A 27,746-nucleotide genomic window follows, 5' to 3' on the forward strand; every position below is an offset into this window, starting at 1 on the left:
AAGGAGACTAACACCCTCTGGATCACATGAATGCTTTTGGCGCTTTTTTTTTTTTTTTTTCCCCTTTCTATTTACACAGCAGGGCAGCATTGGTAAGTACCACCAGCATTTCAAGTAGAGAAAGGAAAAACAGGCTCTCAAGGAAACGGAAGTGGTTTTGCCTTTGGAATTTCATGCTGAACGAGTGAGTGAGCAGCTCACATCTGGTCTGAAGATGGGGTTGTCGATGATGCAAGAACGCTGGAAGCTAAAATATTAAAAGAAAAAGAAAAACACGGCATAGCTTGTGGTAGGAAGTGAGGTAGCAACCGTCCTGCTTAAGTGGGAAGTGTCCTTATTTAAAGCAGACTTCTTCGCAGGCAGATGTGCTGGAGCAAGTTGCTAGCGTTTCGTGAAAGGGTCATTTGCTCTGAAATCAGTTGGAAAACTTCAAGCTCTTTAGAAGCAGCTGCTTTCTGAAGTTCTCCAATGCTATCTTTTTTGTACCCTAAGGACATCATTTGTTATTTGTGATGAGAAGAAATGGTTGAGTTATAGTAACATAGAAGTCAATTTTAACAAAACCTGTCACTCAAAATAACAACAAAAATAACTGGAAATGTTCAACTCTGTTCAGTCATTAGTCTGATATATGTATACACAAACATACACCACACACACATACACTCACACACACACGAAGTCCTTTATAAAAAATGATAGTGATAATTATCAAATGGTTTCTGGTAATGGTAACGTATCATTTAAAACAAACAGTTCCTAATTTTTAATTTTTCTTTTTTACTGTTGCATACAAGACTAGGGATATCTAGATCTTGCAGCTGGGGTAATACCTCTGATTATAAGATTTAGTGTTCTTGGTAAAAGTTATAACGACTCTCCAAGGCCAGCTGAAGCTTGAAATTTTCTTATTTTTCTCTCTTTCCCTATTTTCCTCTCTGATCACTGGCTCTCTGAACACAGGCTCTGGGCTCCAGCTGGCAGACGGCAAGATTGCATCATCAAGCCTTGCAGCCCGACCTTGCCAACAATTTCTTTGCCTAGCAATGCCTCAGATCTTCTTCTCCAGTTTCAAGGTGCCCATCCCTGTTCCTGCTCCAGCTTCTTTGGACAACTCCAGCTTAGGTGACAGGTCCTTCAGCTAAAATGTCCAGAGTGTCTTGAGAACTTTACAGCTTAGTGTTCACCACTTATCTTGCTCAGCAGGCCGCCCTCACACCGAAGGGGACGTGCTCTTAAGACCTAGAGAGAGGAAATCCTGAGACAACTAAACAAGCAAAGCAAGAAGGCAGCGCATACCAACATCACTTGCGCAGCGTGTTTCCCCTTATCACATCATTCAAGTGCGAAGCAGAGGAAGTGGGAGCTAAAGAGAATGGAGGGCTAAGGTTGGCTGCACTTAGATCAAACTGGAGAAGGGAACATGGGTCCCATCGAGGGGAAGCTGAAGAGTGTGGTAGCCTCCCTAAAGAACATAGAGAATGTTTGGATTTACGGAATGTTTACTCCTTGTCACTGGACTGTTTCTATGGTGACTAGATTGTGAAGATGATGCTCCTGTGTTGTTTTCCCACCCGTGTCTGAATATCTTTGGTCCCATCACCCTTTCTTTTCCTCTGAGGCATTCAGTCCTTTTCTTACCATGCTCTCTAATGTTACCGAGGGTCTAACACCCACTTCATTGTCTTACAAAGCCCAGGATTCCTATTGCATTGCTGCTTGGTATTAATATTCTCTGGGCAGCTTCACGATGTAGAGTTTAGCTCTGAAAGAAGAGAGGGTGTATGCGCAGGGCTGTAGGAAATTTACATGTAAAAGGAACATGGTTCCTATATACTGACTTATTGAACGTTAGTGGTGGTGCAGTGTGACATCTACCCCCTCCTTCTATCCCCACCATATTGTATATGGACTTACTACCAAAACCTTAAACAGTATTCAGTTTCACAAACTGAATAATGAGTAGTTTACATAAGATAATATAAAGATATAAAGATAAAGGTAAATACATGCTATATAAGCCACCCTTGATTATTCTCTCTGCTGAAGAAACTTATACATATATATCTTACATCCTTCAACTATAGATAATATGGGGTTTAGTAGAAACATTTTTGCTTTATATGTAGAATCTTTTAGTATCGATCTAGTATCAATGACAATTTATTTGAATCTTTAGAAGGATTGAGTATGTTATAAAATAATGGTTTCAAAGCAAAAATTAAAATTGTGTGTCTATGGAGAAAGATGGGGGCTATGGCTGTGACAGCAGCCAACAATTCTTGCCTCTCAGTATTAATAAGAACCCCTCTGGAGAGTGCATTGACATTTGTGACTTCTAAACCCAAGAAATCTGGAGTGGTGAGCACGGAAGCTTCCAGAAATATGTTTTTTTTTTTTTGTTTTTTTTTTTTTGTTCCTTAAAGGAAGTGTTTTCCAAAATTAGGACAAATCTTTTAAAAATATTTTATTTTTTTCTATAAAACATATCATTTTCTTTTTACTCTGATAATTATTGAGTGGTATTTATGTGAAGAGGGATCTTTGACTAATGAATTACTTCTATCAGATTGGCCTGTGGGCCTGTCTGTGGGGGGGAAGGGGGGTTTGGGGGGGCATTTTCTTAATTGCTGATTGAAGGAGGAGGGTGTAGTCCACTAAGAGAGGCTCCATTCCTGGGGACCAATGCCATGTAATTGACTTAAGGCTTAGGAATAGCAACTATTTTCTTAATTATAAAAGACCACAGTAAGTACTGCGAAACCAACTTTTTTTTTTTTTTTTTTTGCAAATATGCAACCTTATTTTACATGCTTTCGACACTTAATAATACGTGAAATAAGTGAAATCAAAACCTTGAATTGGAATATTAAACATAAATAATGAACCAATTAAAACAAATGCCAAAACATTGTGTCTAAGAGCTCTAAAATAGTATCCCACAGGGTTAGTCAGATATTTATGCTTATTGACATTTGTATCTTTTACATAGGACCAGATACTGAAAGAAATTTGAAAAAAGTTAAATTCACGTGCATCATAAAACAACAATAACAGCAACAACAAAAACCAACCTCCTCCCCCGTTCCCCCCCATTAACCCCCCCCCCCCAACCACAACAAGGACAAAGCCCCAAACCAAACCAAAAAACAGTATGAGGAAGCCTCCTGCATGCCTCCCTCTTGAAAATAACAAAACAAACCCTGAAGCTCCAGGGGTTAAATAGTTTCACTAAAGAAAATAGCGAACTAGCTGAAGTCATGGGAAATGGTGAAGAAAGAGCAAGGGGCTGAAACCCCAGCACAGATGGAGCAAAGAGTTTCCAGATGTGCAGCTTCGTCTATGGATCAGCGCACCAGTGTGGCTTACACGGGTGCTATGAGGAACGAATACAAGAAGAATTTCTTGCTCACTTCTGCCTGTAATCGAACTAAACCTACTTTGCTGAAATTTCATATGCAGTTTCCTGCAGGGAAATGTGTCTCATTCTGTAATCTGAATCTGAAGCGCGTTTTAGAGAGCTGGAGTCTGTTCTAGACTGGAATGCCTTCTCCTAAGGCCTGGCGGTGCATATACAGTTGTCTGTACATCTCCCTTCTCAAGGACACTTTGAATGTGTCCCTCCCAACTCTCTTCTAGTCTGTATCACTTGCGTGTGCGCATGCCAGGGAGGATGGGGATGTGATTAATTTTTTGTTGCTGTGGACCTTTTAGGAAAACAGTTTGAGATTAGCTGCAGAATGGTTAGTACCATCTCAGAATCGGGTTCACAAAGTCACACTGAGATGACCCCCTTTTCCCTACCTAGTTATTTCTGAGATAAGGTTTCAGCTTGCCTTGAATTCCCCGTGTAGTCAAGGATGACTGCGAACTTCCGGGTGTCTGGCCTCCAGCTCCTGAGTGTTATGGGGCTAAGAGGCAGGGGGCACCACAAACATTCCCGTGTTTGATTCCTAGAGCTTTATGCTTGCTAGGCAGGCATGTATAGTACCAACATGGCTATATCCCCAGCCTCAGCCACTTCTGCTTTTTAAAGGGCCTAAACGTGGTGCACTACAATATTATAAAACAGTGGGAGCTTTATCGCAATGCTAAGTTGGCTCCTTGATCCTCTAAAGTCACAAAATAAGAAAAATCTTCTATCTGGCTGGCACCCGGGCAATCCTCTCTCCCAACAAAGGGAAGCTCCCCCTTTTACCATCAACTTTTGACCTTCAACTGGAAGGGAGTCTCAGGAAGCCTCAGGAAGAAATAGTAAGAAAAAGAAAATTCAAGTCGGGTTGGGGAGATGGCACGATTGGTAAAGTGCTTGCCAGGAAAACATGAAGCTCTGAGTCTGGTTGGCCAGCACTCGGACAAAAACTGGATGTGTGGTGGCACGTGCCTATGATCCCAGTGCTGGTGGTAGGGAGGCCATGTGGAGACAGGCTAATCCTAGGCTAGCCAGTTTAGCAAAATCCGAGAGACCTTGCATATTCACACACACACACACACACACACACACACACACACACACACACACACTCATTCCACACACTACAGACACACCCTCCCACAATCATAGTTGGTGGTGGCCCATGCTTGTCCTAGCACATCCTTCCGAGGATGAAAGATTCTATTTTATAAAAACCTACATGCTGAAATCCCAACTTAAAAAGAGATAATAGACAGATAGATAATAGATGATATTGAGATAATGATAGGTAGGTAGAAGAAAACATTATAGAAATGCTTCCACATAAGTGTATTCTTTCATTAAAGGACAAAATGCATAGACTATCTCTGAGACATTCAGTGTTTCTCTTGAAGATTTTTTTTTTTTTTTTACTTATAAATCTGTACTAAGTACTACATTCATGTTTTTGGGTTATAATCTTCTTAGATAAACACATTTCATTATACTGTTTATATTCCTCCCTCTTGTAAGCTTACAGTGTTAGGTATTATTGCTTAGTATCTAAATATTTAATTTTAATGAGAAAACATGAATGTATAGTGTACAATGCAAATTACTGGGAGCAGCAGCACTGTAATGAAATTATGATGCAGATTTAAAACAGAGCAGTTTCCTGGGATACAATTAAATTGTTTTAAAAGACATAGAAAATGAGAAACCATTTACTTGCTGAAGAGGAAAACAGAAAACTCCCAGATCTTATAAACAAGGTATGATGCTGCTGACTTGGACAAATGTTACTGAAAGAAGATGAAATGGAAAGATATTCAATGTGCTAAAACATAATTTTGATTCAGAAATATTTTTGTCATATAGAAGAAAGAATCGTTGTGAAAAGTTATGATTTTTATCAAGCATTCACTATCTACTCAGATGTTGCTAGAACTTGTAAGACTGGATAAATAAGAAAATAAAAAACTGGTTCTTTATCGTGGCTAATTATGACACATTCTGAGACCCAAAGCATACTCACTGTGGCATATATTTAGACTGAAAACACGTATATTAGAAAGAGGAAATGATGTAAAATATCAGGGAGGGATAAGCATCAGAACTCTCAGAGACAGATAAACTGTAAGTATCTAGTCACAGAAATTTGGGGATGGATGTCTAAGCACCCAGATGTACAGAATTCATTTGTATTGTATCCATCAAAAAGAGCCAAGCAGGTAACCATCCAGGCTAGTTCTGCTAGTATGACAGTCACCTCCCAAGAACGGGAGCTGACAGCCAGGGACAAACAGTCCTGGTTTTAGATGTTCCAAATACCGTGATGCAATGTTGCTGTTCTGTTCTCTCCTACCTGGAACGTGAACTATTCCCAGCCCGAATATTTACATTGTACCCACTAGACCTTGTTTACTACTGAATAGCTTACGTCTAGAAAAAAAAAAAAAAAGCAAAGTATATAGGGGATTCTATACTACCTACTGTTTCAAACATCCATTGAAGGTTCTGCATTCTATTCTCTGTGGATAAAGAGACTACTGTATCTACTCACAATGAAATATTCAGCACCTAAAAGAAGTTACCAATCCGCGATAAGCTTTGGAGGGGCTTAAATATATATTACACAGTGCCCTGTGTCACCATGTCCTTTGTTTTGCCTTGACCAGAGGAATATCACACTTTGAACCGTGCTCCCCATTCAATATTGCTGTGCTCCCCACTCAGTGCTGCTCTGCTCCCCACTCAATATTGCTGTCAACTTAAAACTGAGGTGAAAAAAAAAAGTGGTCTTTTATTACCTCAGTTCCTTCTCGGTGGTGCTCAGCACTGTGTTTAGTGATGTTTCAAATGATAACTTGGAGGCTGCTGTTTGCAAGAGTTGGGCAAACAAACCATTCAAGCAAGATCACAACCCATCTAGGATGAGAGACATAAACAACTGGCATAGGGAAGTCTGCATACTACAGCTGCAACATTCCCAACAGTGTGAAATTAATGTGGGCATGGGCTATCTAGGAGAGGCCAGAGTGAGTGTACAGCACCAGCCAGTCTTTGGAGGGACAGGGAACAGAATTTCCAGGAGGGAAACAAACAGGAGTAGCAAAGGTCAAGGCAGATGGAGAAAATTCAGGGGGGAAAAAAATGTGAAGTTGTTACCATGGCAACAGCAGAAGGTGCATGTTAGAAGAGGAAGGTCAGAAAGGAAGGGTAAGGCCAGATTATGGAAAAATGGATTCATCAGCTCAAGAGTCTTGGCATTTAAGTATTTGATGCAGCCACAGTTTGACTCTGGGTCCCTTAGGAGCCTCACCGAGCCTTGGCTCCTCCTTCCCTCTGATATAGGACACAGGCATCTCTCTAGCAGCAAAGTTAGATAATTAAGTAAATGTTTACCTGCTGAACATCTACCACAGTGCAGGCATGCTGTTATTTAAACCATTCTATCATTTATGGACACACACCAACTCAAGCACCTGCTAGGATACTGGTCTCAGAAGTACAGAAAAAAAAATGTCTCCTTTTAGGAAATCACTGGACAGTGGGAAAATACTTGATGGATACACCCGAGCAAAGCAAAGACTTAAAGAGTAGGAAGACTATAGAAGCTCTGAGCCGGGCTGTTGTCCCTCACTCACCCTTTCTTAAATCCATAGGAAAGAATGGAGTTAACCTTTGCATTAAGGGGAATATTACAGCATGAACCTTTGGGAGTCGCTGGGATGTGTTTTCTAGGGAAGCCTGCGGTTGGGAAATTTTGAAAGCAAACACATTACCCTGCTGTGACAGTTGAATGAGGCTCCTCAGCGACCACTTTGGTTAGGCAGCACTTGTGTGACTCTTATCTTTTCTACCTGGCTACATTCATTAGGACAAAACAGCTTCCCTTTTCCAGGATCACTCTTCCTCTGATTAATTCTCTAGACAGTCTGTACTCAATAACAAGCAGAACACAAGCTTTTAATTGGGCATTAAGTTAATTCATTTTTTTTTTAAAATGACAACTCATGATTTTCCCCTTAGATAGACCATATGCCAAAGTCCTGTCTTATTCCTTCAATACTAATGGTCATTAACCCAGTGGAAGAGATGCTGATTTCAAACTCTTGCCAACAGAAAAGCAAATCAAAGTTATTGTAGCCAATAGATGTTAAATAAGGGAAGAATTCGTAAGGGAAGATGTTATTCCATCTCCAAAAGGTCAAGGTTATTTTTTGTTATGTTTAACCTCCAAATTTAATCACCTTCTAGAGAAATCACAACCAATGCACAAATTACCCTGTATGCACCTCTCTATATATTCATACTATTAATAAAATGAGCTGAATCACTGTTCGTGTGTGAGAAATTCTACAAAGGCAGTTAAAGAACACCCAAGAAAAGATCAGTGTGAGTTAAACTCAATGCAAGTTCTTCTTTTGTTTTCTAAATAAAGTGGAAGCAAAGGTGCCTTTTGTATTGATCATTGTTCAGGAAAGAGAAAAGTGACTTGTTCATTTTTCTATAGCAGAAATGTTAATGACAGTTGTTCTGGTTTTCTGTCAAGTTGACATCATTAGAGTTATTTCAGAAGAAGAAACCACAGCAGAGATGCTTTCATCATACTGGCCTGTGGGCAAGACTGTAAAGCATTTTCTTGATTAATGATTAATGTGACAGGGTCCCGACCATTATGTGTGATGCTACCCATGGGCTTGTGGTCCTGGATCTATAAAAATATAAATGGAGCAAGCCAGGAGGAGCAAGCCAATAAGCAGTACTCCTTCATGGCCTCTGCACCATCTCCTGCCTCCACCAGGTTTGTACCCTGAGTTCCTGCCTTGGCTTTCCTTAATGAACTGTGTCTTGAAATATGTAAACCAAACAAACCCTTTTCTTCTTTCCAAATTGCTTTTCCCCTACCATCCCTCAGCCTCCAGCAAAAGAAAGCAAAATAAGTATGGTAATTTGAATAGGTTTGACCCTCATAGGTACATATGTTTGAACACTTGGCCCATGGGGAGTACTGCTATTAGGAGGTGTGGCCTTGTTGGAGGAAGTGTGTCACAGTGGGACAGGCTTTGAAGTTTCCTATGTTCAAGTTCCACCCAGCATGGAAGACAGTTTCCTTCTGCTGCCTTCAGATCAAGGTGTAGAACTCTCAGCTCCTTTTCCAAACCCATGTCTGCCTGGACTCTGCCATGCTGGACTTCTGCAATGATGATAATGGACCGAACCTCTGAAACTGTAAGCCAGCCCCAGTTAATTGTTTTCTTTCATAAGAGATGCCTCGGTCATGGTGTCTCTTACAAAAATGGAAATCCTAACTGAGATAGTAAGACACCAATTATACCATTGAAGTACAAAACTCTTCCATCTGCCCATGATGGTAATTCTGTCACCTCTTCATATCACCAATAGCCAGTCCTTCCTAGAAGAGGAGTACAATGTCCACAGGACATTTTCAGAAAAGAAATATTAACTTTGTCAAATACCATGAAAGGTCCTGCTCATCAATATACTGGCAATTAACTAACTTCCGTCAGCAGTTTCTTGGTCTGACAAATGAGCAGATTGTTCCCCAAAATACTTTTAATGCACTTGCTCTGTGCAGTATGACATGCTGTATAGGACCAACTTTTATAGGGATGCTTTTGGAGGCTACATTCTAAGGTCAGTTGTGTCTACTGCTTTGACCCAGGGATGAGATGGAATCTCAGGATGGTGGAAGCTGTGGTGGAGACTGGCTCAGATCATGGCATCTAGGAAAAAGGAGACAAGAGGTGGCCAGGGTAAGGAATACCCTTCAGAGGCACACCTTTAGTGACAAACTTCTTAACCAGGACCCTGAATTCCACAGTTCTATTACCTTCCAGTAATCTCCTAAAATTTTGAGTGTGTTAAAGGATTAAACCATTGGTTATGTCAGAGCCCTCATGGCCCAATCATGTCTACAAACCCCTCATAGATACATAGAGTTCTGCTCTGCTACATCTCTACAAGATGTTCCAATCATCTCTCAGTCCAATTAAGTTTGCAATTATGGTGGAAGGAGCTTTATAAATTCATAGACAGAAATACATCTTAACACTAAATACTGAAAGAAGAATATAACCAAGACAGACCTTCAGCTGTAAAGGCCTGGGGGAGAATATTTCCATGCAGGATATAGCAGATGAAGGGGACAGAACTTAGTAGAAAATACCTATCAATATTGATTGAAATATAATGGAGAAAATAGATATAATAAATTTGTTTTACTTAATTAACAATACACTGAAAATAGAAAATGAGAAATACTTTTAAAATTATATTTTAAAAAATACTGTAGTCAATAATTTGGCATTTAAGAGTAGAATGCTAGAATGCACACACACACACACACACACACACACACTAAAGGAATTTCTGATACCCGGAGGCTAATGTGTTTCTTCTCAATATCCCACTCAAACACAGTAAACTTTTCATGGATGAATTTATATTAGGTTTCAGAGAAACTGTGAGGTTATGTGTGGGCATACCCTAAATTCTTTCCTCATAAAAAAGCAGGAAAGTAGAGACCATAAAACTTAAAAAAAAAAAAAATGCAGCAAGTGAGTATTTATATGCTATTTGTGTAAAAATAGTTAAAGTCATTTTTTCTGAGAGTGAAAGTGGATAGGAAATTTGGGACATTGGCTAGAGCTGAGCCCAGCCAGATACAGACAATTTTTGGATCCCGTGGACACTCAGCAAGCAAGCTAGGGGGTCTTTGCAGTCATGGGAATAACTTCACTTAGAACTAGAATATTCTACAGTGGGCTTTGACAGCACTACAGAGCTTTAAGCAATTGCAGATTTTAAATGTAGTTTCAATTTATTCACGTATTTACTATACATCAAACACGTAGAGTTCTGCCAGGCGCTGGGATACAGAGCTGAATGAAACAAAATTCTGTCTTTCAAGATGCTTGTAGTTTATTTGGTACAGGGGACAGAAATTACACTAATGCTATTGGTATTAAGTTGGAGACAGGAAACAGTGAAGTTTTGCAAAAAAAAAAAAAAAAAAAAAAAAAAAATCTGAAATTGGGCAGCCCTTTTATTTTTTTCTGATCAAAGCTAGCTTGGAGATTTTAACACTGATAACTGGTAATAACTATCTCTGATAATCAGACCAGGAAAAGGGCAAGTGTCTTTTTATTTTATTTTCTGGGGTGGGGAGAGGGTTCTTTTAAAAATATTTTCATCTGCATTTCCCTTTTTACTGATCAAAGGCTGCCCAGGAAATTAATACCAAATGACACTCAGTCTGGGTTTTGTCCTTTACTGTGTGACAGAAACCCGGATTTCTCTTCTCACCCCTTTGTCACAAAGCAGTGTTTGTTTGTTAGTTTTCTGCTTTGCTCACCACAACACTAAGTTTGCAGAGAGTGCAGCTCCACTCTATCGTCTCAAAGACAGCTTTCACACGAGTTCCAGACTGAATTATTCATTATCTTGATTTTTAGCATTTTTATGGCCAACCAAAAAACCTCAAGGCAGGAGAACAAACATTCTAAGAAAAACAACCAAGTACTCCAGCCAACATTAGATTCAAAGTCATTTTCCTCAATGGTACCCTTTGCTCATTCATGTGGGCGTAGATCTCCAGCTACCCACCATTAATTAATTACTTGGCTGAGATATTTGGCAGTTTTGGAGAAAAGTAGGGGTAAAGGAGGAAGGAGAGAGAAAGTTAAACACCAATTTTAGAAGAGTGTTAACTCTCATCACTGATATTGAAGTGGAAGCCTTTATGTGATTATAGTTGTTTGATTGAACAGGTTTCCACAACACCTACAAGGAAGGCAATCTTTCTAGTTTCATGAGACACAAAAATAGCATTGTTGATGAAGACAGGTTGAAGACCCAGAGAGAAGGATAACTAAGCAAGATAACGAACTGTAGCAGAAAGCACACAGCCTGTTCCTAGGAGCAGAGCCCAAGGGCTGGCTCTGCCTAGATAATGACTCATTAAGGAGGTGACAGTACTGTTGGAGCTAATAAACTGCACCAGACTGGGGGATAGTGCCCTAACCACAACGGCTAACCACAACAGGCACAGACGACTGTGTAAGGCGATAAAAGGTATTTTGAGATTGAGTTTTAGCATAAGACACTTCATGGGGAACCGTAGTGCTCTTCACATGTATCTCGAGAGTTCATTTCACTGACTAAAGTGTATCTCTTTTCTAAGTTACACCATCTACGTCATGCTTCTGTAAAAATGGACATTCTAACTCACTGGTATAAATGTATTTCTCCTCCACTGTGTTTAATGTAAATATTATTATTTATCATAAAGAAAAGCAAACTTTATCTTTTTTTTTTCCAAATTGGACATCTTTCAGTTTCTAACTTAGTTATTATTTACCATCCTTTTTTTTTAATTCATTTATTTTTTAATAAGAAAAAGTTTATACCTCACATCAAGGCAGAAGGGGAGAGAGAAAAAATAAGGCATTCTCTGGTTGGATGTGGTGACTCTAGTTGGATCTACCAACCAACAAATCAACCAACCACCCATTCACTAATCAAAGGCATATAGAAAAAAGAATACTAATATATATGTATAATACATAATACTAGTATATGTATATGATGTATATGTATATGCATATGATATATATATATATATATATATATATATATATATATATATATGATCAATGAAGTTCCTAGTAGAAAACAAGTGTCTCATTACGTTCAACTGCATAGAGTTTAATTAGAGAACATTTTAAAAGCCATAGCGAGGGTCTGGACAGATGCTCAATGTTAAAAGCTGTACTGTTCTTGCAGGGGACTCAAGTTGGGTGGGGTTTGCAGGGTAGCTCAAAATTGTCTGTTACTCCAGCTCCAGGGAATCCAAACCCTGGCTTCTGAGGACATCTGCATTCATGTGCACGTACCCCCAAACACAGACACACATATACATATAATTAAAATAAATCTATAAAAAGCAGGGAAAAAACCAGTTCTGGGCAGTGTTGAAGAATTCCATTGAAAGTGGAGCCTCCAGTGAGAGGGATGGCAGAGGGAGTTTGGGCTGAGGAGGAGCTGACAGGACCTCATGCACTCTAAGGGCAAGCAGGAACAGCTGGATCCTCTGTGAGTCTGGTTTCAGGGTAGACAGGATCCAATAATAGCACTGGACTGGGTATACAGTGTGATTATGGAAACATAAGCACAAAGGAAATATATTCTTCTCAAGGACTAATCTGTAGATACTGAATTGTGGGTATACATATTCATGAGAGGATTTCAGTCTCAAAGAGAAAATATTCAGGAGGGAGGCTAAAATGTGACCAATTGGGCCTGTAGTGTAATAAATAATGTGTCTGAATCAGATTTGTGAGAAAAATGATCCCTCTTCTACAAGTGCAGCTACATAGATAGCTTTTATGTGTGTGTTATGTCCCGAGGCTGCACACACAGACAGTATCGATATAGCCTGTCTTTATGAGGCCCAGAGCACAGTGGTTATGTGCACTACTGATTGTCATAAGAACGAGCTATGCTTTTAGAACTCACTGTGCACAAGGCTTCCCTGCTTACAACAAGAGCAAGGCAGGCGGTTTCTTTACACTGGTGAATGAGAAGAATGAGGAAGTTGCATAACTTGCTGAAGGCTACACAGATAGGGAGCAGATGTACTAGAGAAGATAGCAGTGGCTTGGGGCTCCCTCTGGTTTTCTTTTTTGTTTTGTTTCATTTTATTTTGTTTTGTTTTGTGTGGGGGAGGATCTTGATTTGTTTTCAAGATCGGCCTTACCTATGTATGTCAGGTTGGACTTCAACATTTCATCTAAAAATTGCTGTTGCTGGGGTTGTAACCCACCATCGTGCCCACTGGGCCCATTCTCTAGGGGAACACATTTAGTGACTAATACTAATAATGAAAATATCATAGATGGAGAAAAACAAAATATGCCGATACTTGTGTGATTTAAGTCTAATTCTTTTATGAATGAATTGGTTGGTCCTAAGACTGTTTCAGTCCTAAGAATACATGTTCTGACATAGGTTCCTATAAGCAGTTTTAGTATGATTCTTTTCCCCTAGGAAGTCTTGAACAAGGTGCTAAAGCAATGCTCTGTTGGGAAGAGCAGGAAATTATTCTCTGAGAAGAGTTTGAGTTCCTACAAGCAGACTCTGAATTGTTATCGTAATTAAAATTTCATAACACCCTAATAGGATGCACAGAAGACATAGCTGATCAGTAAGTACTTATGGGATGGGTGCACAGGATGGTGCTGTTTTCAGTGTTTGCCTTGGAGGGTTGATCCTCAGGAGGAAGGAGCACAGGAGTAGAATTACTGGGAAAGCTCAGCAGCACTGATGGGAATGGAGGTTTGGCTAAGACCATCACGAACAACCCAAGGCTACGCAAGAGTGAGGATGCGTGCACTACCAGTGATTTTGTTTAGAGACTCAGAAAGCCTGCTCTAGTAAGTTTTAGCTGGCTTGGATGAGAAGTCACACAAGTTAAAGATAGACCTTCTTAATAAGGAACAATAGGCTGCCTTCAGTTAGCAAGAAAAAAAAAAAAAAAAAAAAAAGAAAGAAAGAAAGAGAAAGAAAAAAGGCTGCCCTTAGGCTGGATAGGAAGTTTTAATCCTGTTAAAGAACTCAATTACCCCGGAAGACTGGGTAAGCCTTCAGCTTTCTTCTCTTCAGTGGGAACTTAAAACCAGAGGGTCGTAGAGCTGGGAACAAATAAAGTCACATTCATAGACCAAACACTCAGAATGTTTCCACAGAATATGGAAAGCTTAGAAAGAGAAGAGTTAGATACAGACACTCTTCCACAACTTTTGAAGCAAATAATATTCTCCTTTGGACCATATGATCTGATACCATTATTCACAGACTATTCAAAATACAAGGGATCACCTTGACAGGTGAACTCACTAAATTTTAAACTGGTAATCTCTTTCTTTCATTTGTATTTTCAATAAAAGTCGTATTTCCTCATAAGCGCATCACTTTCTCTAGGAATTTATAAAGTAAAATTTATTTAGGAATATATCACAGACATATAACTGTTTTAATGTAGGTAAGAATGAATTCAACATGAATCATCAAGTATGTGATATGGGACATTCATGTGCCTGAGGCTGGGCAAGGTGATATATTTCAGCTGGTTCAATTCTTCAGCAGGCGCCTATGAAGCACCATGAACTGAGTCTATCAACTTCTTTCCTCTGTTTTTAATTTACGTTGCACGTGTGAGTGTGTGCATGCGAGTGCGCTTGCTCGTGTGTGTGTGTGTGTGTGTGTGTGTGTGTGTGTGTGTGTGTGTGTGTGTGTGTGTGAAGTCAAAAGAAAACTCTGTCCTTCCGCCATGTAGGTCCAGAAGACTGACCTCAGGGCATCAGACTTGGTGGCAATGCCTTTACTGGCCAAGATCACTTGCTGACACCTTTTATTCATTTACTGCAGCAAGATCTCTTTCTGCAGTCCTCAGACCTGTCTGGAACTTGCTATGTAGCCTAGGCTTTCATTGAATTCACAGCTGTCCTCCTGCATCAGCTTTTCAACTAATTATGGGATGGTACCACCACACCTATCCACCTATCCCTCTAGTATAGATACATATATTGAGATAGGGTTTTGCTAAGTAGCCTGGGACTGCACTGAATCTGTGAACCACTAGCCTATGCCTTTCAACTTCTGGTATGTACCATCATTCAGTCTATCAACTTTGAAAGATTACCCTCTTAATATTAAACACAAATATTAGAAAGTGTGGCAGTCAATTTTATGTTTCTTTCTGTTGCAGAGGAGAAGAATGTGCAAGGTAACAGGAAACAGGTGATGCACTCTGCTTATGCTGTGCTGAATCCTGAGTTATGATGGCATTTTTGAAATATCTGAGAAATGACACAGTGAAGCACTCCTCCATGTCCACGTGACACCATTTAAGTGGAAGTGGAAGGAGGTGGCGCTTAGCTACTCCGTCCCCTCAGACAAGCGAATTCCTTCCCTTCTTTCTCCCCCCACCAGCCCACAGTTCACACCTGAATTGTTTTCCTTGAGAGAATGAAAGAATTTGCTGTTATTCTGGAATAAGATGACAATATTGCTGTTATACACCTTGTTTAAATCACAGCTAGTCTAGGGAATGACAAAGGATGTCACAACCTCAGACAAAGTAGGGGCCTAAGTTGCTTTGTTGTTAAGATGTAAATGTACACATTTGACCCTTGTTTAACTAGACAGCACAGCAAAATCTGCGTGAAGACCTCCTATGGCTTAACAATGTACTTTAAACTCACCTGATGCCAGTAGGTATAATTAATCTGCATGACCAGAGCCCATTCATCACAGAATTTTATGGTTCCTTCATAGAAACTTGAATCCACTTTAATCATTTCTTCCTATTCTGAGGGGCTCTCGACACTATTAGAGTGAATAAATCAGACACCAACTAAACACGATAGGCAAGTTCAGCTCACAGTGGTAAAGAGCTAAGATCTTGGTGTGAAAACTTCCTAGCTACAAAACAAGATCCCAGTAAGAAAAGATGAACATCCCCTATTCACACATGAAGACTGGCAAGATGGCTCTCACCCCCAAACTTCCCATACAAGTCATATTCCAGAACCCATATAGTAGAAAGAACCTCCTCCCATAAATTGTTCTCTGCCTCCCACAGCCATGCCATGGTATGTGTGCACACTTCCTTCCCCCAAACAAATACATAAATAAATATGAGTAAATAAAACCTCACACCCCACAAGCTCTAAACTCACTAAAGAACTTGAAGTCATACTTTCTTTTCGTTTGACACAACTTGCTCTTAAACGTCACACGTCTATGAACTAAATGATGTCACGTGTCCATAAATGAAACGAGATGCTTTAAGTAGGCGGTGAACATTCTAACTGGTTTTACTTTTCTTTTTTGTCTTTATTTTCTTTAGGTTGAACACAGAAGACAATATTGAGAAAGGCCAAAAGATTTTAAAGCACACACTTGTACCGACTCCAGACTAATTTCTCTTATTTTCATGACCCTCATTAGTTTTTTCCCATTTCCCCACAATACTGTGGAATACTTACAAGCATCCCAGAACGTGAAAAGCAACACTATTTTCACCATAAGTTTCATTGCTTCCTAACTATGTTCAATCATGTGCTCTCTATTTTATCCATCAAGAACATCTATTTCTGACTACTGAACAAGCTACTTGATATTAAAGAGTAAGCCTTGATAAAGACCAACAATCAAATTTCAAAGACCACACCTCATTGCATTGGTTAACATCAATTATTTTCCCCCTGAGAGGAAAAAATGTAATTGAAATTAATTGTAACGCTACAGGAAGGCCTTTGAAACAATACAATGCTAAAAGGCCATGTTTTCTTTGAGAACAACTGATTTATTTGCTAAGGATTTGCCAACGTTTCCCACAGAAATTGATGAGATCAGTGCGTTTTAGATATGACTGAGATCTCAATTTTAAGGTGGAATTTTATTCTAAAATCGGTAGGAGACAAAATACAACCCAAATGTCAACTTACCAGCCATTTCCTTTTCTCCAATACATGGGACAGCCTGAAAAAGAAGAGATGCATGAAATTATGACCTTATTAGAAAAAAAAATAACTAATATCATTACAAACACAGTAAAAACTACATTCAGACAGTACAAAACAAATCAGCATTGTGGAGTAGTCTGTGAAGCCATTGGGCCTGGGTGTGAGAGTCACATCCTCCAGGTTGCAATGATCTTCTGGTCTGAAGTTAGAATCAGTCTATATTATGCGTAAATGGCATTGGCGGTATATTAACCTTACATACTCTCAGACTTCAGGTGGATTTCATTTCCTAATCTTTGGAGGCCCACAAAGCAAATTATTTGGTCAGTGTCTGTACATTTCACGTCTTTGGCCTTTCTCTACTGTCAGTAAACCCTTGAATGAGCTACCCTGACTCTTTTTTTAATGGGTGGGAAATCCAACATATTTCTTAGGGCTGCTGGGAGAACTGAATGTAGTGCCTTCCACTATTTTAAGCATAAGGGCAGGAATGAATAAAATGAAATGTTTCAAAAGCTTACAGAGCATTCTGTTGACGACATTTTTGTGGATACTCAGAATGAATTAAGGAGCCTGAATTTCTAGCTCTCAATTCAATTGTTCTTGTATAAAACAGCACAGAGGCATTAATGTGTGTGTGTATGTGTGTGTGTGTGTGTGTTGCATGTAGAAGAGTGTGTGGGTACACCCATAAATGTGCATGCAGATTGGAGAGGTTTGTACAGTTTATACAACCCATCCATTGAGATTTCTATATGACAATCACTGAACACAGACTACCTAGTTCTTCTGTCTTTAGGGAATATGGAGGCCAGAAAGGCATCCTTACACTGGTGATTTGTTGTGAGTGTGTGTGTGCATGTGAAAGCGAGAGACAGAGAAAGACAGAGAGACAGAAAAAGACACAGAGAGAGAGAGAGAGAGAGAGAGAGAGAGAGAGAGAGAGAGACAGAGAGACAGAGAGACAGAGAGACAGAGAGAAAGACAGGGAGAGACACAAACAGAAAAGCACACACAGAGAGAGGCTTCTCTGATGAAGGCTGAGAGATTCACTAATCTATGAGTGTAGGGATACATATTTACAAAGCAGTTTGATGTACGGTGTTCCACATGCTGCTTTAATTTACCAACTCACATTTCTATTAAGTAACTGCAGCAGACAAATTACAAAGCAGGGGAAAAAAAGAGTCAAAGTTTAATGTGCCTGGACAATGATAATGTCTCTGTTCAAGGTAGACCACATGATAACAACTGGATAGTTCTCCACTGGCTTATTTTGAGGTTAAATTATCTCTCTAGAAAATGATCTTTGTATAAATTGAAATTAGCTAGGACTATACAACATTGGAGGAATTAGAAAATGCTGATACTTTAGTATTCTGTTAATTCAAGCTTGTTGGTCATTCTTAATTACATGTCTTACAATATCTTGGGTACAAAAATCTAACAATTTTCTTCAGTGTGGAATTCTCAATGTAGTTGATAAAGAGACACAAAAAAGGCAAAAAACAGTTTCACACGATCAATACTGAGTGGCAGTGGTCAGCTCTATCATTGATATGGTGTTAAAAGAAACGATCAACTAGCAGATGATTTAAATTACCCAGGTGTGGGGTTGAGGAGGTGACTCAGTGGCTAAGAGCACTTACTGCTTCACAGAGGACCCGAGTTTGATTTCCAACAGTGTCTTTGAATAACTGATCTGACTCTCTCTTTTTGCACCCTGGGGCACGCACATATGTTGCATAACATATGTACACATTAGCAAAAAAATATAAATAAATCTTACAACAAAAGATTATCCAGGTGGAAAAGGAATGGTTTCAGGCATCAAACCATAGGGAAGGAGGTGATGCCCATGAGATGGTTCTTTTACCCTTGACTTCCTAGATGGGCATGAGGAATAGAGTCAAGTCCTTGTTTGAAAGTCCCAGCATGTTCTATCTATCTATTTTAGGGATTACCAGAAACTTCTCATGAAAGCTGGCTGTATATACTCAAGAACAAAGTAGGTAGGTGTTCATCAAACATTTGTGGAATGGACATAACAAATACGATTGTTTCTTATGAGACCGTTCTCATAGAAAAGCATAGTTTAGAATGTGTTAGGGACCCTGTTTAATAGCTGCCATATGTTTCATTTGAGCTGCCTCTTCGGGAAGTTAGTTAACATTTCTGGCAATAAAGCAATTAAATGGGGTTTTCCTGCTGGCCATATGGGTTCGCTGTAACTTTGTATTTTCTTCTCTCTCAATGAAACAAAGGAAAGTCTACTAATAACTTCCAAATGAGAGGGAAAAATCTTTCAAATTTTGTTATTCTCCTCTATAATATTCAAATGATAGAAAATTCACCATTTCCATGGCTTTGAACCACCTGAGACTGAATATATTCTGCTGCCAGCTAATAGCTCTCCTAGGGAATGGTGCTAGCCTATGTTGGACAATTAAGGTGATTTTACACTTGAAATTGAAAAAAAAAAAAAAAGGTCACTGAAAAGAAAGGAAGAGGAAGCAATTTGCCTTACTCAGCACTTTTAAGGCAGTGTGCGGGAGCTTAGCGGGCTGCTCATGTTTTTGGATGTGAAATACGCTTAGGGAAGTTTGACAGGATTTGTGGAAGTATTACCTATGTATGTCACAACTTCTGGTCTCCTGTGAGGACAGTCCTCGTCACTGCCGGGATGAACTCTACCTGATACCTTTGGGGACATACAGCCATCACTGTGCTACTGCCGACAGACAGCAGTGTAAGAAAGGCGGGTCCTATCAGAATGCCATCCAGCCCAACGTCAGCCCAGGATGCACTCCTGCACAACAATGCCAACGGGAAGATTCTAACTGAACTAGATTTTTTTCTGGATAATTTTAGATGGAAATGATATTATTTTCCTCTATATGCAATTGATTTTATTAATATGCTTTTGCTTGCTTTCAGTTATAGAAAACATTTTTTTTTAAATTTTATATTTGATTATTTGGAATTAGTACCATACAGTACCATTAACAAGAAGAGTTTTTTGTTTGTTTGTTTGTTTTGTTTTGTTTTTGTTTTTGTTTTGACCAAACTCTTTAAAGAATAGGCAAATAACCTAGAAGATACACTTCTGGGAATCTTCTGTGAAAGGGAAAGCTCCTTTATTTCTTTTACTTAAAGCTCCTTGTCTGACAGCTTTTGTTTTCTCTCTGTCTGTCTCTGTATTTCTCTGTGTCTGTTTCTCAATCTGTGTCTCTGGTCTTTCTGTGTGTTTGTATCTATCTCTCTGTATGTGTGTGTGTGCCTCTCTCCTCTCTCGTCTCTCTCTCTCTCTCTCTCTCTCTCTCTCTCTCTCTCTCTCTCTCTCTCTCTGTGTGTGTGTGTGCTTACTCTTTCTCTGTCTCTCCATGCTGATTTGGAATGCTTTCAAACATCACAGATATCACTGTAGAGTCTGATGGGCAGTATGATAGCATCTATTCCATGTTATGAAGGATTTCTATAGCCTTTGAGGTAATTTTTCAGGAATATATTTATGGTGGAGAATGTAGCGGCCATCAAAGTTCAGTTCTCTAAGAAACACTTTTATAATTTCTCTAATATCTCTCTATAAATTGTTTATCTAATACTTTTAAAAAAAACTTAAAGAAATGTCTCATTTTAAACCTTGATTTTCATAGGGAAAATGAATGTATTTGTGGGTTTGAGATTTTTTTTGGCTACATTATTCATAATGTATACTCAGTTAAGTGACTACCCAAGTTTATCATGCCCACTTTCGTTTCAGCTGACCTGTTACCTATGGTCTCTGCATCATTCTTGAAAAGTACTTCTTTTTTTTCCCCTTCATGTTGGCTATGAAGATGCTGAGCTCTCAGCAGGCTAAGTGAATAGCCCAATGCTGTAGAGCCTTGGCTGCCACACTGGAACTAGACTAGCACCCACTACACAGTAGTGTCTTCTCCACCACAGGGGACCCAACAGTCACTATGGTTTTGCCTCTCCCAGGGCTCTATTCTTTCAGTTAACTTACTTTCGTTAGATAATGGTAGAATAAAGAAACTTAATTTTCTTAAAATTATGACCATCCCTCTATATCTTCAATTTTGAGTTCCCCAAAATTATTCTTCTACAGGGTGAATTGCTTTGCATTTTAAAAATCTGATCTATGAAAGCTCACAAACAATATCATAGACTGGAGACTAATTTTGAAACAGATGGCAAGTATCTTATTCTGAGAGCAATTGATTCAGTGGGGGGCAGTTTTGGTTTCTTGGTGGATACTGTCAAATAATGGAGTGTTAGACTTTTCAGGGCTATACCTATACCATGTCTGTTCTTCATAGCACCCACACCACCCCACAATGGATGTTTTTTCTGTTGTTCAGGCTTTGGCATTTTTAGCCCAAGTCACAGGTTTCTGTTGGTGTGACATCCTGCTCATGGGATGTGCAGGGCATCCTTAAGGGAGCTGTCCCTGCTGAAGGGTGTTAGTCAATGATTCTCCCCACTCTTTCTAGAGCTTCAGCTGTTAATAATGATGTTCTGCTATCCTCATTCTCTTGTGCCCTATTGTGGTTAATCAGTTTCAGGTACATGTTAAGTTCTAACCAGCTTGCCCTTCTTCTAACTAACTGTGATGATAATCAAAAAAGCAAGCAAGCAAACAAACAAAGAACAACAACTACAAAACAGAAGACATACTGCAAAGGGAAGTAATGTAAGTGAAAATTCAAGGGTTGGTTGAGCCTGAACAAAGATGCCAGATGAGTAAATATTAGGTTTGTCTTGTCATAATTAACTGCTGCTATTAACTTTCTAGAAATCTCTAAGGTGTTTCCTTATTGGTAACAGTGTAGACTTAGTAACTGTACCACGAGGCTCTTCATGGGATTCAATAAAATTACTGCAAGGGAATAGATTATTACAGCGTCTCTGTAAGTGATTGATTTTATTTGTTAATGAGGTAAAAAAAAGAACTATATATTCGCCAAGAAATAATGGAAAGCAAGATTGTCTGCATCCTTTTCTTCTATTAGATAAACTTATTTCTGCAAATTTATTCCCTCTAATCTTGAAAATATTTATAAATATTTTCTGATACTTTGGGAAAATACTTTTTTTTCTTAGAGACTTTCATTTAGTCTTACAAAGCTTGGAATACAGAGTAGTGTCTTCAGTACACACCTTCAATGTGCAGTCTTTCCAAAGCTGTTACTACACAAGTCTATTATTTGCCTCCTTATGAGTGAGCAAAGGATGCTATGTGACATAATTCTTCTTATGGAGATGAGACTCTTAGTTCTTTGGATTTTGGGGGAGTGTGTACATGTAAGTGAACCCTGTGCCAAAATATGCAGAATATTTGACTCTTTATGTGACTTTTGCATGCTTTCTAAACTGTAGGGGATACCTTAAGCCACCAGTTACATTTGATAAAAATTGCTTTTTTTTTTCAGTGTTAAAATGAAATCATATTAAGTAAACAAATTAATGGATTTAATAGTGTTATTTCCATGGGTGAACATATTGTGATATAGTAAATTCCTCTCTCCTACTTCCCTTTCTTCCCTCCCCTGTCTCTGCCCCTGGTCCCCTTCCTCTTCCCTAATTATCCTTCTTCTACATTCAAGTAAACCTCCTCTTCCCCCTCCTATCCCTCCTTCCCTACCCCCTTTCTTCCCCCTCCTATCCCTTCTCCTTCTCCTATTCCTCCCCTCCTCCTTTTCCTCCCTCTCCTGCCTCTCCTCCTATCCCTCCTGCCTCCTTCTCCTCCTTCTTTCTCTTTTTTTGATAGAAAACTTAGGAAGGAAAACATGTGATACTTGATTTTTAGTGTCTGAATTATTTTGTTTATTGTAAGATGATCTTCAGTTCTCTCAATTTCCTGTAGTTGACATTTAATTCTAATGTGTGGGCTAATATTCCATGGTGTGTGGGAGAGGATGGGTGGGTATGGGTGTCTGTATAGTTTCCTTTATCCACTTATATGTTGATGGATACCAGGCTGATTCTATAGCTTGGTTATTGTGAACAGCATTACGATATACATCACAGTGCAGATGTCTCTGTTGTATTCTGACGTAGATTCCACGGGAATGTTAGAGCTGGATCATAAGACTGTTCCACTTAAGTTTTTTTTTTTTTTTTTTTTTTTTTTAAAGAACCCTCGTATTGATTTCCATAGTGGTTGTAGTGGTTTATATTCCTATCAACACTGTATTAGTATTCTTGTTTTCCCACATCCTTGTCAATATTTGCTATTGTTTATCTTCCTGATGGTGGCCATTCTGACTGGGACAAGATGGGACTTCACTGTAGTTTTGATTTGCATTGTTATGATGGAAATTATTTAACATTTTTCCTATAGTTATTGGCCATTTGTATATTTTTTGAAATCTCTTTTCATATTATTTGTTGATTTACTGATGGGATTGATGTTATTTTATCACTTTTTGGGTTCTTTGTACAATCTAGGTAATAATCCTTGGTTATATGAATAATTAGTGAATTTTTCTCCCATTCTCTAGTTGTCTTTTCAGTCTTTTGATGATAGTTTCTTTTGCTGTGCAGAAAGAAGTCTTTTAATTTAATTTAATGCAATTCCATTCCTAAATATTTTTCTTTACTTTTCTTTTTTTCTTCATTTTTGAGCTTTTTGATTTCTAGCCATGAAAGCATTGTCTATGCCTATATTATGAAGCATTTTCTCCGTGTGCACTTCCTCCCATCATTTAAAAGTCTGCATCTTATCTTAAAGTCTTTAGTGTATTTTGAGTTGAGTTTTGTATAGACTGAGAGACAGAAAATCCATTTCACATTTCTACATGTAGATAACCAGTTTTGTTATCATCATTAGTTGAAAACTTATCTTTTATTCATTGCATGTTAAAATTGGGTGGTTATAGCTGTGTGTTATTTCTGAATCTTCCCTTCTAATCTATTGGTTGGCACATCTATTTTTATAGCAGCATCATACTGTTTCGTTAACATGTTTTTGTTAACTTTAGCTTATTTTGAAGTTGGGTACTGTGATACTTCCAGTATGTTCTTTTTGCTCAAGATTGCTTAGGATATCCAAAGAAAGTCTTTTTTTTGTTTCCAGATGAGTTTTAGAATTTTCAAAAATAATTTTTTGATGAATGTTATAAGTGTTCTGATAGAGATTGTACTTAATGTACAAACTGATTTTTAATAATATGGCTATTTAAAAATACCAATTAATTTTTATTGGAATTTGTCACCTACCTCTCAAATTTTTTCAAACTAAAATTAATTTCATCTATGAGTAATAAATCACTGATATACAACAAGCATAATATTACATGTTGTATATGTAATGTTGGTCAGTAGAATGGATAAAAGGCATATTTTTAATACACTAAAGTATTTGTTAATGGTTTAACATAATTCCATATAGTTGCCAGTTTAAAAGTGAAACAGCTGACATTGTGAATTTGTTTTCTCTTTCTTCTTCACTTAGTCCCTTAGAAAGCTAAGAGACAAAATATTTCATTCACACCTATCTGGGTCATGTTGACTATTATCAGTTATATTAAAATAAAAGGTTAAATTCACTTCAACAGTTGAGTGTGCATAGCTATCCATCTTTCCCCCATAAGTAGTAATATTCACATTGGTTCATCATCACCACAAACTTTTGGTCAAAGCACTATACCATCATATCAGAGCAGCAGAAGAGTCCAGATGAAAACTGTTTGAATAACATCCATAAATTTACTTATGACAAACCCTAACTTTATTCACTGAATTGGAATTTACTTTTATAACACCTTGCTCTGTGTAAGTGAACTCTTGGCAGGGACCCAGACATATTTTTGTTGCATTGAGATAGGCCCTGTAAGTGCTCAGCACTGGCAAATTTGATTTGAAATATGAGTCTTTTGGGTTCCATAACCTCTGATGCCAATGGTGCCAGGAACCATGACAATGCAGATATTCCTTCCTGAAGGCAAAGGTTCTCTAAGTTTTATTGTAGGCCTAAGGGAACAGCAACTACTGAAAGTGGAAACTAACGAGGTAATTTGGAGTTCTAGAACATTGACTGAAACAAAAAGACTGCATAAGAGTTTTCAGAAACGATAATAAATATCTGAATAGTTGATGTCTGAAAGTTATGAGTGATATTAACATTGGTAGACTTTCTGCTTCCCAGCCACTGTGATGTGAATACTGCCCTTTATCTTGATGCAGTTACTGCCTTGTCAACAGACCTACAGGCAAATCGAACATGGATAGAAATCTCTGAACCTGTGAACCAAGTTAATGCTTTTCTTCCCTAACAACAAAACTGACATCTTCTAAGTTGTTCTGCCCTTTGAGGTTGGACACTGAGGCGAGGTATGTCCATGTTATCATTTTTAGGCAGAAGCCTAGACTGATCTGTAAAATGTCAGAGGTCTTTGCCATCCAAAGAAGAAAGGTGCGTTCATTTAGAGGTAATCTTGATGTTGAGAGCTTTTGGTTATTTCTTATCAACATAAAAACTATTCTAGGACAAATGTCCTTTAAAGTCATAGACCAATTACTCTGACTTCAGAGTAGAGCCTAGCTGGGCAGTAGTGGCACACACCTTTAATCCCAGCACCTGGGAGGCAGAGGCACACGGATTTCTGAGTTCGAGGCTAGCCTGGTCTACAGAGAGAGTTCCAGGGCAGCCTGGGCTACACAGAGAAACCCTGTCTCAAAAAAACCAGAGTGGACCCCAATCTCCCAATTCTGTGTAGATCTCAGTTGCTCTAGATTTCCTTCTCTGCCTTGCTCTCTCAGGAAAGCTAATTTGGATGGTGAATGGAACCATATACCCTAGAAGCCTGGGGTAATTTTGATTGACATAGTCAGAATGTTCACTTTTGGTGACACAAGATACCAGTAATTGCATTAAAATAAACCACTGTCATTTTTGATGGTCTTGTCTGTTATCATGTAAGATGCAGATGCAGAGAACAAATTTCTCACTTGAATGGGATGTCTAAGATGAAAGACAAGACAATTATAAGATAACAGTCTCTTCCCATATTATCCAAATTTAATCTAACAAGACACCCATCCTCTTCCTCATTCAATAATAATATGGAGGTTAGGTTAGCACAGTGCATGGGCACAAGAGCTTACCGGTGGCTAAGTCCTGATTGCAGGTGGTTATAGACCCTCTGGTGATGCTTTGCTATAGGTCACATGATACACTAGTAACCCCTAATCTGGTGCCAACTGCAGCCTGAAAGAGGGCAGTGTAAGGAAGGTTTATGTGAGATGTAAGGAGTGAGCAAGTATGGAGATTTAGCAGTGGAGCCTAGAGTGGCAGGTTTTTCTTACTAGAGGGATCGATCATTTCTGTCTCTTGCATGGAATGCATTTGTGAGGCTGATGTCATTGTTGAATGGCATGTTTTTCTTTCAAGTAAGTAAAATTAATTTTAACAACTCATTTAACTGTCAGAAGTATTCCAGGTTGGATAACTTATATGCGAAACTTAAGGGTTCACACATATATAAGGGGGAAGGGCTCATGACTCTCTTTCTCTCCAAGAGAAGTTATTGGCATTTATTGATGTTGGGAGAGGGGGAGTTACTTTCTTCAATGGTGTAGCTGCTGACAACATATTCATGCTCAATTAAATAACTCACTATCTGTGCTTAGACAAGGAGTCATGATTATATTCAGTGGGGAAGAGCAAAACAAACCAAATAATAAAAGACATGAAAGAAGGAGGGGGAGGGAACTGTTTTACCTTGCATAGATAGTCATTGCTGGTCTCACAGTGTCTATTTAAATAATAATAATTTAAACTAATAAACTATACGTATATGACAAACATGAGAAAAGGAGAGTTCTATCATCCTGGGGGCCCACTGGGGGTCTTACTCAGCAAGATAGGGTGGGACAACTGTGCAGAAGACAGGGTTAAGAAGACTTCTTAACCTGCATTTACATGTGAAACTGAAAGTTGAGGAAAGTGGAAAAGAGTTGAGAAAGGATCACTAGTGAGAGAAGCCATGGAAGAAAGAGAGTCGGGTTACAGTTGTTGGCCACATTTATTGACACTGGGTTCTTGCTTTATGCCAGCTATTCTTTTTTTTTGTCCCTTCCTTTAACAAAATAATTTTTATTGAGTTTGCTTATTGACAATTTCATTATCTGTATAATATGCATTCTGATCACTCCTGCCTCCTTGCAGTGGTTTGAACTAGAAATGTTCTTTATAGGCTCATGTATTGGAATACTTGGTCCCCTGTTAGTGGCACTGTTTGGGAAGGTCATGGAATCTTTAAGGGGTGGAGGTCTGCTGGAGGAAGTACATCATTGGGGCAGACTGTGAGACTTCATTTCCTCTTCCTTCTCTCCACCTCCAGTGTGTGGATGAAAATATGATCATCTGCCTGCCTCTGCCTCCATGGCATGCCTTTCCTGCCTCAGTGGACCTGATAACTCAGACTATGAGCCAAGCAAGCTCCTTTTTCTTAAGTTGCTTTGGTCATGGTATTTTATTACAGCAGCAGAACTGTAACTAATACAGCCTTCCCTCACCAAACACCCCTGCAGTCACAAATTCCTACTTCCTTCCTGTTATGTCCCCTCTCCCCATTCACACCTTTCGGTTTTCTTTTGTGACTTGCTGAGTTTATGCAATATCATCAGTGTGACAATGAATCTGGGGCTCTCCTGTGGACCCTGGTGGGTTCATTAGTGGTTGGTTATAAACTGAAGATATTGTCCCCCTTTCCTCCAGTACCCAGCAGCTATAGCATCCCTTGAGCTTCAGTTCACAGTTGATTAGTGATAGGCCAGTCTTCTGCAGG

General features: G+C 38.9%; 1 protein-coding gene across 2 annotated transcripts in view; it reads right to left on the reverse strand.

Annotated features, from left to right (window-relative positions):
• Window positions 1–27,746, reverse strand: part of Dlc1 (DLC1 Rho GTPase activating protein) — a 370,246-nt gene that overhangs the window by 183,212 nt on the left and 159,288 nt on the right. For both annotated transcript variants that reach the window (XM_076914035.1, XM_076914037.1), the window contains exon 5: window positions 16,933–16,966. In XM_076914035.1, the coding sequence (XP_076770150.1) occupies window positions 16,933–16,966 (34 nt within the window). The remainder of the gene's footprint in view (window positions 1–16,932; window positions 16,967–27,746) is intronic.

This window comes from Arvicanthis niloticus, chromosome 16 (genome assembly GCF_011762505.2).
Source record: "Arvicanthis niloticus isolate mArvNil1 chromosome 16, mArvNil1.pat.X, whole genome shotgun sequence".
NCBI classification, from domain to species: domain Eukaryota; kingdom Metazoa; phylum Chordata; class Mammalia; order Rodentia; family Muridae; genus Arvicanthis; species Arvicanthis niloticus.